General features: G+C 43.7%; 1 protein-coding gene across 2 annotated transcripts in view; it reads left to right on the plus strand.

Moving 5' to 3' along the window:
- LOC136611557 (amine sulfotransferase-like) overlaps positions 1-12,563 on the plus strand; it is a 45,543-nt gene extending 32,980 nt beyond the window's left edge. For both annotated transcript variants that reach the window (XM_066591265.1, XM_066591255.1), the window contains exons 5-7: positions 5,301-5,395; positions 6,580-6,760; positions 12,397-12,563. In XM_066591265.1, coding sequence (XP_066447362.1) covers positions 5,301-5,395; positions 6,580-6,760; positions 12,397-12,527 — 407 coding nt within the window. In that variant the 3' untranslated portion in view covers positions 12,528-12,563. The remainder of the gene's footprint in view (positions 1-5,300; positions 5,396-6,579; positions 6,761-12,396) is intronic.
- Positions 12,564-16,105: the final 3,542 nt, after the last annotated feature.

Genomic DNA, 16,105 nt, shown 5'->3' on the forward strand with positions numbered 1-16,105 from the left:
TCAAATATAAGGGCTTCAAAACCATCTTAAAAAAGTGAAAAAAATAAAACAAAATCTATACTCACCTCTCTGCAGCTGCCAGGGCTCAGCCGCGTGCAGCCAGCTCTTCTCCTGAACTGTTCTCTGTAGTATTCAGCAGGCGAGAGCTGCCTCTGATTGGTCTCTGCACTTTATTGCTGGCTTCATTGAATTCAATGTGAGAATATCGCGCTGCTCTGTGACAGCGCTCTTTTTGAGCATCAAAACGCCCGTGTGACCGAGCCCTTTTCTGTGGATAAACTCTGCTAGCAGCGTATTTTTGCCGTTCCACGCGCTTAGGGCACGCATTTTTTTTTTAACGCATCAGTTATGTGCACAAAAAATCGTGCGACAAAAAGCCCATGTGACTGAGCCCTGACTCCAAGACCCGGATCACCAACGTTGCTGTTTAATTTAATGTCCATATCCTGTAATATCGTAGTGCTCTAAAAAGATGTCTAGCCCCCTCTCAAAATCTTCTATCAATTTTGCCATCACTATATTTCCTCAGGTAGAGAGTTCCACGGTCTCACTGCTCTTACAGTAAAGAACCCCTTTCTGTGTTAGTGATGGGGATCATGGGAGAGATCATTGTATTGTCCCCTAATGTATTCATATATAGTTATTTGGTTGCCCTTTAACCGTCTTTTTTCTAGGGTGAATAATCCCAGTTTTGATAGCCTCTCTAGGTATTCCAGTCCTCTCATTCCTTTTATTAATTAAGTTGCTCTTCTTCGAACCCCCTTAAACCCTGCAATGTTTTTCCTGAGTACCGGTGTCCACAACTGTACACAGTATTCAGTATGAGGCCTGACAAGTGCCTTATATAGTGGAAGAATAATGTTCTCGTCCCTCGCCCGTATACTTCTTTTAATGCACCCTAAGCCTGGGTTCACGCAGGGCGGATTTGCTGTGGTTTTGTCGCGGTTTGCCGTTGCACATCTGCACTGCGGCAAAACCGCTGCGTTTGCAGTGCAATGCAGTTGAAATGTGTTTGGGAAAAAGCTGTTCTCACAGGACGGATTTTTCCCGCACAGCCGCAGTGCGGAAAAGCAACTGCAGCGCAGTTTTTCAAGACACAGCATGTCCATTCTTTTGTCTTTTCCGCACTGCTTTTTTGTCGATAGACCTCTATGGACGCAGCAAAATACGGAACAAAATACGCTGCAAGAGTAAAAAAGCGCTGCGGAAAAAACCGTTTGCGTATTTTCCCGCAAGAAAATCCACAAGACAAAAATAATCTTCGAAGCGGTTTTGCCGCAGAAGCAGTTCTTCTGCGGCAAAACCGTAACGGAAAAAAACGCAGCTAAACCGCAACAATTCTGCCCTGTGTGAACCCAGCCTAAGGCTTTATTTGCCTTTGCAGTAACTGACTGCCATTGATTGCTCCAGTTAAGTCGACAGTCCACTAGTACCCCCAGGTCTTTTTTCATATCACGTTTCCCTAGCAGTACCCCATTTAGTGTATATTGGTGACATCTGTTCCTCCTGCCCATGTGCATAACCTTGCATTTATCAACATTGAACTTCATTTGCCATTTTCCTACGCAAGCCCCAGCTTATCCAGGTCCATTGTACTCCGTTGTATTAATTAAATTATATTATTATTGTGTGCAAATATTGATATTTTACTGTGCAGTCCCTCTATGAGGTCATTGATAAATATATTGAACAGAATGCGGCCTAATACTGAACCCAGTGGCACTCTGCTAGCAATGGTGGCCCAATCAGAGTACAAAACAATTTATTTTCACCCTCTGCTTTCTATCTCTGAGCCAGTTATTTACCCGGCTACTCATGTTTTCACCCAGACCGAGCTATTTCATTTTATATATCAAACTATTATGCGGCACGGTGTCAAAAGCTTTAGAAAAATCCACATATATAAGATCAATAGACGCTTCCACCTCCACCTTAGAACTTATTTTGTTGGAGAAGCTGATCAAGTTGGTTTGACATGGTCGACCCCTCATTAACCTATGCTGATGGACAGTTATGCAGTTGTTTTCCTTGAGGTATTCCAGGATGGCGTCTCTGAGAAACCCCTCGAATATTTTTCTAATTATTGAAGTGAGACTGAAGGGAGTCATTTTATTCCCCTGCATCTCGTGTGCCTTTTTTTTTTTTTGTAAATACACTTGAGAAAAAAATATTTAATAGATTTACCTTCCCTGCATCATCTTCCAAGGTTTCTCTTGCATTATTTGTTAAAGGACCAGTGCTTTCAGTGAAAATTATCATTTATGTAACTGAAAAATAGTTTAGGGTTATTTTTGCTCTTTTGTCAGTCTCCCTGGCTCCTCCTTGGCAGTTTTTATCTTATCCTTACATATTTAGTTTTTTTTCCTTATATTTTTTTACTGCCCAGATGTTTTAGTACTTTAAATGCTTTCTTTTTTTTACTTATTGCCACCCTTACTGACTTGCTGAGCCACATTGGTTTAGTTCAATTTGCATTTCTATTGTTTTTGAAGGGTATGAACTGTTCACATGAGGTATTTAGGATGTTTTTAAACTTCTCCCAATCACTGTTATTTTTGAGGACATTGTCTCATCAAACTTTGCCTTACTAAAGTTCAGGTTTTTTTGTCGCTCCCTGGTAAGGCTTCCTATTGAATAACAGCTGGAAATTATTATATTGTGGTCACTACTTCCCAAGTGCCCCTCAACCTGCACCCCCTTGATTCTGTCCGGTCTGTTGGGTAATAATAAGTCCAGAATGGTCCTCCCTTTAGTTGGCTCCCATACAAATTGGGTAAGGTAGTTATCTTTAATTGTTCTCAAGAATTTATCGCCCTTGTGATATTCGCAGGTTTCATCTTCCAATATTATATCTGGATTATTAAAATCCCCGATAATAATTACTTTATTTTGGTTTGACACTTATTTTATTTGTCTTAGTAATAAGTTTTAATTTTTTTCTGTTATTTTTGGTGGCCTATAGAAAACCCCTATCAAGATTTTATTAGTCTTTCCTCCCTGTATTTCCACCCATAGAGACTCCACATGTTCGGTTGTTATTTGTATTCATTATGCTACTTATGGTTCTATTACTCGCTCGGCCCCCATTTCCATTGCTTAATCCTAGAACTCTGTCTACACTATCTTCCCACCTATATCTCTTGCGGTCCTCCCCCCAGTCCCTAGTTTAAACATTCCTACAACCTTCTAGCCATCCTCTCCCCCAGCACAGATTCACCCTCCCCATTGAGAGGCAGCCCATCCCTACGGTAGAACCTACAGCTGACAGCAAACTTAGCCCAGTTCTCCAAGACCCCAAACCCGTCCTTTCTACACCACCCCCGGAGCCACTTATTCACTTCCCTAATGTCCCTCTTAAAGACACAACACGTGCACCCAGCTTTCCAGTCCCTAGCAAATCCAGACAGACTCTTCTCCATTGATAGATGGCTAAAAATTTAGTCTTCTAGCATACAAAGGTGTTAAAGGGGTTTTCCCGCGGCAGCAAGTGGGTCTATACACTTCTGTATGGCCATATTAATGCACTTTGTAATGTACATTGTGCATTAATTATGAGCCATACAGAAGTTATAAGAAGTTTTTCACTTACCTGCTCCGTTGCTAGCGTCCTCGTTTCCATGGAGCCCGCCTAATTTTCGGCGTCTAATGGCCAAATTAGGATGCAGGATGCCAGCTCTGTGTAGCTCCGCCCCGTCACGTGCCGATTCCAGCCAATCAGGAGGCTGGAATCGGCAATGGACCGCACAGAAGCCCTGCGGTCCACCGAGGGAGAAGATCCCGGCGGCCATCTTCAACCGGTAAGTAAGAAGTCACCGGAGCGCGGGGATTCAGGTAAGCGCTGTGCGGTGTTCTTTTTTAACCCCTGCATCGGGGTTGTCTCGCGCCGAACGGGGGGGGGGGGGGGGTTGAAAAAAAAAAAACCCGTTTCGGCGCGGGACAACCCCTTTAAGGTGCTCTCTCTGCTCTCCTGGTTCTAATTCATGACCATAACACTCAGCTTTCCTGTCTTTTCTACTCCCAACCTCAGCTTGTTAATTGACTATGCTTACTCTCTCTACTGCCTGCCCTGAACCTTGGGCTGTCTAACTGTTATGAAACTATTCCACTTTTTCTTACCTCGGCTGTGTTCTATGAGCACATCTCTACTTACATTCCCTAGTACTGTATTACTGTAACTTTTACCATTTTCATTAGCAGCCTCATGACTGTGACTCTCTGGCACAATGAACTGTCTCCTGCAGTGAAAACCAGAATCTGATTGGTGGGGTAAAGGGTAAAAATCTGGGAACCCCAGGTACAACCTCCAGATCAAGTCTTAAGACAAATTGGTTCTGTGGCACAGCAGATTCACATCCACTCAATTTCTCCTTAAAGCTTGCCCAGCTTTATGGGTGACTTTTCAGAATAAGCTGCTGTGTGTTCATGAGCTATAACACTATATCTGACCTTATAATGAGTTGTATTTATCAGCAATTTTCCCCACTGCAGGCTGTATCTCTAATTTTCAGTTTTCTTTGAGCTTGAAGGAAAATACTGCTGCTACAGTATTTCTATATGGACTGCACATGGAGAAAACAGATGCTGTGCCCTAACTCTCTATAGCACACACAGAGAAATAACATCATTATGAAGGAATATTGTACAACAGGACTGAGCAGTGTAGATGTGATTCCAGTAAAAAAGTGAGACAGTAAATTACTCACCAATATCTCTAGCAGCCACGTCTTTGTGACTCTCTACTTCTGTGTTCCATGTCTCCAGCGACTTATGTGGTGTTAGATTCATGCAAACTTATCCACCTGGCCTGCACAAATGAACTAATAAAAGGGTCACACCAAGACATATAACGGGGAGCCACATAGGTATTCAACATACAGATGTCCACATATGTTTCTTATGCACGACAGATAAGGATGACACATAACAGCAAACAAGACCTGGATTCAGGCGTCCGCACACCATCAGACAGAAGGGAATTAATTCAAACCAGGCATCTGCACAACAATGGACATAAGAGAATTAATTCTGATTAGGCGTCTGCAGACAGATAGACGGAAGGGGATTCATTCAGACCAGACGTCTGCATACCTGCAGTATCAGTAATAGTACTTGCAGGCAAAAAGACGATCAGAAGTTTGTTGCTTATCACTCAAATGACAGAAACCGCAAAAGTGAATCTGCACTTTTAAAATCAAGCACATTAGGCCCTTAAAACCATACAGAGTTCTAAAGTAAAAGGGATTCACAAAGTTTAGAAAACTTTCTGCATTTATAATGATACATTTAATCTTATTTTACAGTCTTAGGTGGTTCGTGGTTTGATCATATTAGCGGCTGGTACACGCACAAAGAAGATTTCAACATACTATTTTTGACATATGAGGAAATGAAAAAGGTAATTATTGGTTTATTAGATAATAACAAGCTGTGCAGTATATAAAGTGAATTTGACAACTATAGCATCCACTTGGAATTTACATCTATGTTAGGACTTCATGGCCAAACACAGCAAATCTGTCTCCGTTGTCATGCCTAATTCCATCTTCCCAGTCCAATAAGAGGATAAGGCCTCTTTCAAACAGGCTACAAAACACATGTTTGTGCAGCTAATGGTTTCCAATGGATTCTTTCAGACTACAAAAAATCGCTCATGTGAAAGAACCCATTGAAAACCATGGGCTTCACATAAATGCATTTTGTACCGATGTCGCATCTCTACAAAATCGCGAGATTTTGTAGCCCATGTAAAAGAGGCCTAAAGCTGCTTCCACATTCAAGATTTTCTCACAAGATTTTGTCACAATGCCACAGTGCTACAAATTTCATGTATGTAGAGCCCATGATTTTCTATGAGTTCTTCCACACGAGTAATGTTTTGTAACCTGCGCCATTGCAGTATCGCAGCATGCTGTATACTGCCGCAATTTACGATTTTTTTATTGCTCGTGTTTTCCTATGGAGCCTTCTCATGTGTAGCATTGCATGGCACAAAAACGTGGTTTTCGTGTGATGTGATGCAACTTTTGCAATAGGAAATCCTACTGTAAAAGCCCTAAACTAATCCCTAGCTGCATAAAAAAAACAAATAGATCACCTATCTGGCGCTATTATCTTCCCGCGCATCTCCCCTGAAGCTCCCACGGTAGTTGCTTGCAGTTCTCCTGCAGAGCTTTCTGGTTGGGACTTTGAAAATACCCACCTCCAGGAAGTTCTGCCTCTGATTGGTTCCGAGCACGTGATTAAGCCATTTAGAGCCAGCGCTCGAGGAACCAATCACAGCCTTTTATTGAATCATTTTTACTTTTTTAAAATAATTTGTAAAACTTTATTGTTCTTATTTTTACTTTTTTTTTAGTCCCAAGGGGGGGACAACAACTTGCAACACTTTGATAGGCAGGCCGCATATATGTGCTATCTTTTCCGGTCGGACGATTTTACAGGCTGGAAAATTGCCCATCTTAACAAATGCATTGGCATCCAATGCTTCAGATGGTCATGATTTTTGGTCACGATAAAACATTTGTGAGAATAATTCTCCTATCTGTGTGTTTTGTGGTTATTAATTAATGTCTGTTTCAGGACCTTCGATCTGCTGTACGGAAAATATGCACATTTGTGGATATAAAGCTCAATGAGAAAGACATAGACACCGTGGTGGAAAAAGCAACTTTTAAAAACATGAAAGAAGATCCTCTTGCTAATTATACTTTTCTTCCAAATGATATATTGGACCATACTAAAGGAAATTTTCTACGTAAAGGTAAAGTAAAATGATAGGATTGTTTGAAAATTGAATTAAAAAAAGATCAAAAACCGTAAAAAAGAAAAAAGAAAAGGCAGTTACCTCTTAAATCTCCACCAATCTAGGACTTAAGCTGATGTGTTCCCCTGGCAATCTTTTTATATAGGCTGTGAGGAATGATGCGCTATAACGGCGCAGCAGTAATGTGGTGAACATACTGGGATCACTGCTGGCTGGGCATGTTTATGGGGAGAGTGGTATAAACTGTTTCTAGACAACTCTAATAATGAATAAAGTCCAAACTTTCCTTTGAAGAATCATAGAATGGTAGAGTTGGAAGGAACTTCCAGGGTCAACAGGTCTAACAACCTGCTCAATGCAGGATCACTAAATAATGCCATTCAGATGTCTGTTCAACCTCTATTTGAAGACTTCCTTTGAGGAAAACTCACAACCTCCCATGGCAACCTGCTCTAATCATTAATCACCCTCACTGTCAGAAAGTTTTTTCTCTAATATCTAATCTGTGTCTGCTCCCTTTCAGTTTCATCCCATTGCTTGTAGTCCTTTCTTTCTTGTGCAAATGGAAAAAGGCTGATCCCTCTGCACTGCGACAGCCCTTCAAATATTTGTAGACAGCTATTAAGTCTCCGCTTAGCCTTTTTTGGAAGTTAAGCATTCCCATATCTATAATTAAAAAATCTAAATCATAAAATAAAAATACATAGTTGGTATCGCCGCATCCGTAAAAGTCCCATCTATCAAAGTAGTGCATTATTTTCCCCACACGGTGAGGATCGTCCGAAAATAAGAACACCAGAAATGCGCTTTCTCAGTAACCTTGTCTCCCAGAAAAAAATGCCATAAAAAGCGATCAAAAAGTCGTATGTCTTTCGAATTGGAACTAACGTAAATGACAGGACATCCAGCAAAAAATAAGCTCTCGCAATACTACATTGATGGAAAAATAAAAAAGTTATTGCGCGCAGAATATGGCAGCAGAAAATAATTGAAAAAAATTAAATGTCTTTGAAAAAAAAAAGAGTAGTACAGTAAATAAACTATACAAGTTTGGTATCGTAGTAATCGTACTGACCCATAGAATAAAAAGATCATGTAATTTTTGCTGCAGTTTGTGCGCCGTAGAAACAAGACGCATTGAAAGATGGCAGAATGCCATTTTTTTTCATTTTACTCCACGTAGAATTTTTAAAAAGTTTTTCAGTACATTATATGGTACAGTAAATGGCACCATTTAAAAATACAACTCGTCCTGCAAAAGACAAGCCCTCATATAGCAACGTCGATGGATAAATAAAGGAGTTACGTTTTGTTTTGACGGGGGAGGAAAAATGAAAATGGGGAAAAAAACAAAAGCGGCCACGTTATTAAGGGGTTAAAGTCTCTGCTGATAGTTGCAAAGTCCTTTTTTGCAGTGTCATTTGTCCCTACATGTACTACTAGGAATGGGTAGTTTTTTGTAGAACTGTGGAAGCTTGATAGCCTATCAGACACATCTTTGATTTGTGCACCTGGAAGACAGCACACCTCTTATGAGTTTGTGTCAGGTCTGCAGACAGCGGCCTCTGCTCCTCACAATAGGGAATCCCCCACAACCAGCACTATCCTTTTCTTCACAACAACACTTTTTTTCTCCATCCAAGAGGATTCTTAGTGCTTAACAGACTTACTAGACTTTGTGGGGAAAAAAGTAATTTTTTGATGTAGCTCTTCGTTATTCTCCTGCATGAGAGCCTGTTACCTGTTCCTGATGGGTGCTGACTGACTTCTGATCCTCCTGTATCTTTGGGTCACATGCTTCTGTTCATCTGCTTTTGGAGATACACTACATTTGTTTTTAGGAAATCCTCATCTTCCTTAATGTGTTTCAATGTAGCTGTTCTCTCCTGAAGACTTTACACATTTTCCTCCAGTATAAAAGTAAGCTTGCATTTCCATCATCTGAAGTATGGCTTTTCCTCTGGTAGGTTTGTTAACATATAGTAGATTGAACATGGACAAGTTGTTGTCCATATTCAAACTTCTAAAAATCAAGAATTCTAGTGATGATATAGCCTACGACATGCTACTAAGTTCCAGCTCACAGTGATTCTTCACTCTACCCAGAATGCAGATTGGACGGAAATAGTACCCATTATTTTGAAGGGTGTATGCAGAAGGGCAATTTTTAACTTGGATGAATAGTCTAAGTAAAAACATCATAGAATGACCTATTTTTATCCGACTTTCAGGTGAGAAAGGTTTTATCTCCCGCACATTGAATAACACAGGGACAAGATGTCCGAGTGCTGACCGAACTGAGTTATGCTTGGGAATCTCAAGTACAACTTTTTATTCGTCCAAGTGCAGGTATTCTAAGGCATCAGGCTACTTGCACATGGATGAATAAGAACCTCCGCACGAGATTCCATCTATATGCTCTCTGAAGTGTGGTAGACTGCACATCGGCATGTGCTACTCTCGTCCAAAAATCTGAGAAGAATAGGGCAAGTGGAAGTTTTTTTTACTCAAACTATTCAACTGATTTTTAAAAAAGCCTGAGTGCATACACCCATTCAAATAAATGGGTGCTGTTTCTGACTGATTTTCAGACTGATTTTTCGATCAGATGGAAAAAAGGTCATGTGCATGTACCCTAAGGCAGCATTCAGATGGCTGTATTTCCCGTCCGTGTACTGTCCGTTTATTTCATGAACAGTGCATGGACTAATTGTCTCCTATTACGCTTTTCATATGTGCTAGTTCTGACATGGACCAACAGTCCATGTGAAATAAGAATCATAGCATGTCCTATTCTGGTCCATATAACGGATGAGAATAGGGCATGCATGTCCACTGTCCGTGGAGATCGGTCAGCACACAGATTTGTCTCCATGTGCCGTTTGATACAAGTTGTCCCTGAGATTGTGGCCTTACTCATCTCTAATGACAGACAGGCTTGGTGGGAAAAATACAACATTAGCCGCAGTCACTGCAGCAAGTGTGAATGTGGAGCACTAAGAGAAAGTTGCTGGATTGTGTAAAATGCATTTAAACAATATTAAAAGGGAAATACTTCCAAATGTTCCGTCATAGACTAATTGCTTAGAAGTATGCATACATATTTCCTGAGAATGCTCTCCCTGCTGTGTAGTGAGTGTCTATCAGTTTCCCTGGATATCTGTGTTAGGCGGGGTTCACACGACCCGGTTGGATTATGCATGCGTGAGGCCTGCAGCAGACTCTGGCTGTAAGTCCGGCTAGTAACTCTACATTCGGCAATTAACTGTATTGTGCATGACCACAGAGGCTCGCAGCGGTCATACGCAGTACAGGGTTTATTGTTTGTATTTCCCGCGCTGCCACTTAGCAATGATGCGGATACTCGCAGTGCATATGCAATGTTAGTTGCAAATGGGCTGGGGGTCATATGCCTCCATTGACATCAATAGAGGTGGTGTGCACGGATTCAGCAGCAAAATAGAGCAGGCTTCAATTTTTCTTCCATTCGCAGAATACGCAGTTTGCATCCGCAAGTGTGGAGGAAAAATTGAAACTACATGCCTTTCAGTGCCTGCGTTTTGCAGCGGAAAGTCTACGTGGATGCCAATTGCAGAATCTGCAATACAAATCCAATGGCGTGAGACCGACCGTAGGGTTCATTACATCTATTGAAGGAAAATGTAATGGCTGTAAGTGCACTTGCTAAAAATGTCACTGGAATCTGTTTCTTAATATGCTGGTAAGGATGTGGATAGAGATGAGCGAGCACCAAAATGCTCGAGTGCTCGTTACTCGAGTCGAACTTCCCGCGATCCTCGAGGGTTCGTTTCGAGTAACGAACCCCATTGAAGTCAATGGGCGACTCGAGCATTTTTGTATATCATTTGTGAACATTTTGGAAATTCACGAAAGTGATGGGAACGACACAGAAACGGATAGGGCAGGTGAGGGGCAACATGTTGGGCTGCATCTCAAGTTCCCAGGTCCCACTATTAAGCCACAATAGCGGCAAGAGTGCCCCCCCCCCCGCACTGTCAGCATAAAGATCGTTCTCCTCTGCCACAGCTGTAAAAGCTGTGGCAGAGAAGAACGATGTTAGCCCATTGAATTCAATGGAGCCGGTAATACAGCCGGCTCCATTGAAAGCAATGGGCTGCCGGCGAGCGCGGGAGTGAGACCACCCCCCCCCCCCCCCGCACTGTCAGCATAAAGATCGTTTTCCTCTGCCACAGCTGTAACAGCTGTGGTAGAGAAGTACGATGTTAGCCCATTGAATTCAATGGAGTCGGCAATATAGCCGGCTCCATTGAAAGCAATGGGCTGCCGGCGAGCGCGGGATGAATTTTCGGGAAGGGCTTAAAAATATAAGCCCTTACCTGAAAATCATCCTAAAATGTGTACAAATGAAAAGAAAATGTATACTCACCTTTCCGGTGAAGCCGGAGTTCAGTCGTGTCTGGCCGGCAGTTCTCCTGAACTGCTCTGAGTAGTATTCAGCAGCCGGGGATTTAAAATCCCCGACTGCTGAATGAGCTGCCTCTGATTGGTCACAGCCTCACCAATCAGAGGCAGCTCTCACTCACACCCATTCATAAATTCATGAATGGGTGAGTGAGTGCTGCCTCTGATTGACAGCTGAGAGCTGTCCCTGATCGGTACCTGTGCTGAGCCAATCAGAGGCAGCACTCACCTATTCATGAATTCATGAATGGGTGTGAGTGAGAGCTCCCTCTGATTGGCTGAGCACCTCAGCCAATCACATTCAGCTCTTTCAGCATGCTGGGATTTTGAATCCCCGGCTGGTGATAGATCAGCAGTTCAGCACCACAGTGCAGGGGACAGCAGGAGAAGACGCGGCTGTGCCCCGGCAGCTGAAGGGAGGTGAGTATCTATTTTTTTGTTTTTTAAATCACTTTTAATTCATTTCCAGGGAATGGCTTATATGTAAAGTCCTTCCCTGAAAAGGAATGCAGGGAGCCAGCAGGCCATTGTCTTCAATAGAGCCGCCGGCAGCAGCAACGGCTCTATTGAAGAGAATGCCTGCATTTTTATTCTTTTTTACACTAAAATCTTTCTTTTTCAGGGAAGGGCTTATATGTAAAGTCCTTCCCTGAAAAGGAATGCAGAGAGCCAGCAGGCCATTGTTTTCAATGGAGCCGCCGGCAGCAGCCGCAGCTCTATTGAAAACAATGTGTGCATTCCCTATGGTGCACGCATGTCCTATCTTTGCAGGCACGCACCTGCAAAGTACGGACATGTGCACACACCATAAGGGAATGCAGTGCTGTAAATACAAGCGTGTTTTTGTGCATGCGTATGCACGCACCAAAACACGCTCGTCTGAACGCACCCTTAGGATGATTTTCAGGTAAGGGCTTATATTTTTAAGCCCTTCCCGAAAATTCATTCTGAGATCGCCAGCAGCCCATTGCTTTCAATGGAGCCGGCAATGGTCAGTGCTCGTTTAATCAAGACGAGTACCGCGTGGTGCTCGTCTCGAGTAACGAGCATCTCGAGCACCCTAATACTCGAACGAGCATCAAACTCCAATGAGTACGCTCGCTCATCTCTAGATGTGGACTTTAATCTAATTTTTTTAACTATATTGTTATAGAAATCCACTGTCTCAGCTTATTTATACTCTTTACCAGGGATTGTTGGTGATTGGAAAAATATGATGACGGTGGCACAAAACGAGATGTTTGATAAAGTCTACAAAGAGAAGATGGGAGATCTGCCAATCAAAGTTTTGTGGGACCTCAAAGAAGTAGATGCATCCTAGAGTTCTCTTATCTTCATAATAAAAGTGAATATTCATCATCAACCAATATTTTGTGCTTTCAGTCTAAATAGATCTAAATTCTGTGCTGTTCAATTTCTTAATATTTATTTAACCCCTTAAGGGCATGGCCTATTTTGGGTTTAAGGACGCAACGATTTTTGGCGGATTTTAATCTGTATTTTTCAAAAGCCATAACTCTTTTATTTTTCCGTCGACATGACAGTATAAGGGCTTGTTTGTTTGCGTGGCGAACTGTAGTTTTTATCGGTGCCATTTTTGGGTACATAGACTTTATTGATTTATTTATTTTTTTAATAACACAATACATTTTTCTGCGGAACGGTACAATTACAAGGAAACCAAAAGTCTTATTTTTTTAAGATGTTTCCACTTTTCTGCAATAAAACCCCTTTTCTTGGAAATCTTTTTTTTCTAAATCGCTACATTCAAAAGTCCTATAACTTTTTTATTTTTCCATGGATGGAGCTCTGTGAGGGCTAATTTTTTTGCGAGACAAGCTATAGTTTTTATTGGTACTAGAGATGAGCGAGCACCAAAATGCTCGGGTGCTTTTTGCTCAAGTCGAACTTTCTGCGATGCTCGAGAGTTCGTTTCGAGTAACTAACCCCATTGAAGTCAATGGGCGACTCGAGCATTTTTGTATATGACCGATGCTCCGCTTAGGTTTTCACTTGTGAAAATCTGGAAAACATACGAAAGTCATGGAAACGCCACATAAACAGATAGGGCAGGGCAGGGGCAGCATGCAGGGCTGCATCTCAGGCTTCCAGGTCTCACTATTAAGCCACAATAGTGGCAAGAGTGTGCCCCCCCCGCTAACAATTTTTACTTCAGACAAACCCTTATTAGCAAGACACACCTTAGCTAAGCACCACACTACATCCAACCAAGCACAATCACTTCCTGCAGGTCACACCGCTGCCTCTTCTCCTGGGATACATGCTGCCCAACCCCCCGCACGACCCAGCGTCCACAGCACACACAAAAGTGTCCCTGCGCAGCTTTCAGCTGCGCTCATGCCACACGCTGGCTGCATAGCCATACCACCCTCATGTCTATTTATAAGTGCGTCTGCCATGAGGAGGAACTGGAGGCACACACTGCAGAGAGTTGGCAGGGCCAGGTAGTGACCCTCTTTAAAGAGGGGGGGGATAGCCCACAATGCAGTTGGGAATCAATGAGAAATTGACGTTCAATCTTCATTCCAATAAAGCGCAATTGCAGTTCCCCCGGGACATAGGCCTCGGCCAACAGCTTCAGCAATCATAGGCATGAAGCGGACTTCGATGCGAGTTCATCTGTGACGGGCACATTAAATCAGTTACATTTTCTTTCACTGCTCCAATGACTGGATTAGCAGGAAAAAGTTCCACAGGCCCAACCTGCCGCAGTTGCAGTTCCCCCGGGACATAGGTCTCACCCAACAGCTTCAGCAATCATAAGGGGACTTCGATACTAGCACAGCATTGATCGTCTCATTAATGCAGTAACGCTCCTCTTCTTTTGCCCAAACCAGTGTATCAGATAACTGTGGTAACACGAGAGCAAATACGTAATGCCCAGTGCTGATCCCCTGACCCCAAGCAGGAGTAGGAGGTGGCCTTACAAGGCCAAGAGACCATGACCAGGACCCGCTGTAGCCTGTGTGGGAAGTATGTGAGCGGGACCAGGGTCAGGCTCGGTCCCAGCAACACACTGTGTGACCCAAGGTGCCGCGAGTTACATAGCAATGGGCAATCCGGGTCCCCTCACACTATTCATTCTGTATTAGTTTCGGATTGCTCAATCGACACCGCAAGGGGAAAGCCATCTGCACTCTGCACCTTACCCAACTCAGTCAGTGACTTGGTGCCCGACAGGTAAAACATCGCAATGGGAAGTCTTTGTGCCCCCACAGCATAGGCAGGCAGAAGGAACCCAAAAAAAGTAATACACATGAAGAAATTATAGTGCCCAAACATGGCAGACTTTCACTCCGCGAGGACATAGGCCACTGCACACACCCTCAGTAAACGCAGGCATAGAGCGGACTCTGATGCTAGTGCAGCTGTGAACGTCTCCTTAAGCCAGTAAAGCTCCTCTTCAGTGGCCCAAATGAGTTTCAAAGATATCTGTGGTAACGCGAGAGAAAATACATATTGGCCTCAGCCCACAATTTATGCCCTAGTCAGTGAGTGTTTTTGGGCAGATAGTAGAGATGAGCGAGCACCAAAATGCTCGGGTGCTCATTACTCGGAACGAACTTTTCGCGATGCTCGAGGGTTCGTTTCGAATAACGAACCCCATTGAAGTCATTGGGCGACCCGAGCATTTTTGTATTTCGCCGATGCTCGCTAAGGTTTTCATGTGTGAAAATCTGGGCAATTCAAGAAAGTGATGGGAACGACACAGCAACGGATAGGGCAGGCGAGGGGCTACGTGTTGGGCTGCATCTCAAGTTCACAGGTCCCACTATTAAGCCACAATAGCGGCAAGAGTGCCCCCCCCCCCCTCCCAACAACTTTTACTTCTGAAAAGCCCTCATTAGCAATGCATACCTTAGCTAAGCACCACACTACCTCCAACAAAGCACAATCACTGCCTGCATGACACTCCACTGCCACTTCTCCTGGCTTACATGCTGACCAACCGCCCCCCCCCCTCCCCCCCACAGCGCACACCAAAGTGTCCCTGCGCAGTCTTCAGCTGCCCTCATGCCACACCACCCTCATGTCTATTTAGAAGTGCGTCTGCCATGACGAGGAACCGCAGGCACACACTGCAGAGGGGTTGGCACGGCTAGGCAGCGACCCTCTTTAAAAGTGGTGGGGCGATAGCCCACAATGCTGTACAGAAGCAATGAGAAATAGAATCCTGTGCCACCGCCATCAGGAGCTGCACACGTGGGCATAGCAATGGGGAACCTATGTGCCACACACTATTCATTCTGTCAAGGTGTCTCTGCATGCCCCAGTCAGACTGGTAATATGTACCTTAACAGTAACCGCGTTGGTGGTAATGTGGTGGTGACTGCGGACCTAGTAGCGCGGTTTTATTTTGTTGGTTTTCGGAATGTGGCCAGGATTAAGTGGGCCGTGGCGGGGGGATGGTGGGGGGGCTCTCTTGTAGTGTCGGTAAAGGTGAAATTCTTGGACTGGCACCAGACGAACCAATGCAAAGGCATTTGCCAAGAATGTTTTCCCTGTTGGAGGAGGAGGGGGATGTTTTTGAGGCACTACGTGTCCTCTCCACGTGTCCGTGGTTATATGCACCTTAACAGTAACGGCGTTGGTGGTAATGTGGTGGTGACTGCGGACCTAGTAGCGCGGTTTTATTTTGTTGGTTTTCGGAATGTGGCCAGGATTAAGTGGGCCGTGGCGGGGGGATGGTGGGGGGGCTCTCTTGTAGTGTCGGTAAAGGTGAAATTCTTGGACTGGCACCAGACGAACCAATGCAAAGGCATTTGCCAAGAATGTTTTCCCTGTTGGAGGAGGAGGGGGATGTTTTTGAGGCACTACGTGTCCTCTCCACGTGTCCGTGGTTATATGCACCTTAACAGTAACCGCGTTGGTGGGAAA

The sequence above is a fragment of the Eleutherodactylus coqui genome, chromosome 1 (assembly GCF_035609145.1).
Source record: "Eleutherodactylus coqui strain aEleCoq1 chromosome 1, aEleCoq1.hap1, whole genome shotgun sequence".
Taxonomy (NCBI): Eukaryota; Metazoa; Chordata; class Amphibia; order Anura; family Eleutherodactylidae; genus Eleutherodactylus; species Eleutherodactylus coqui.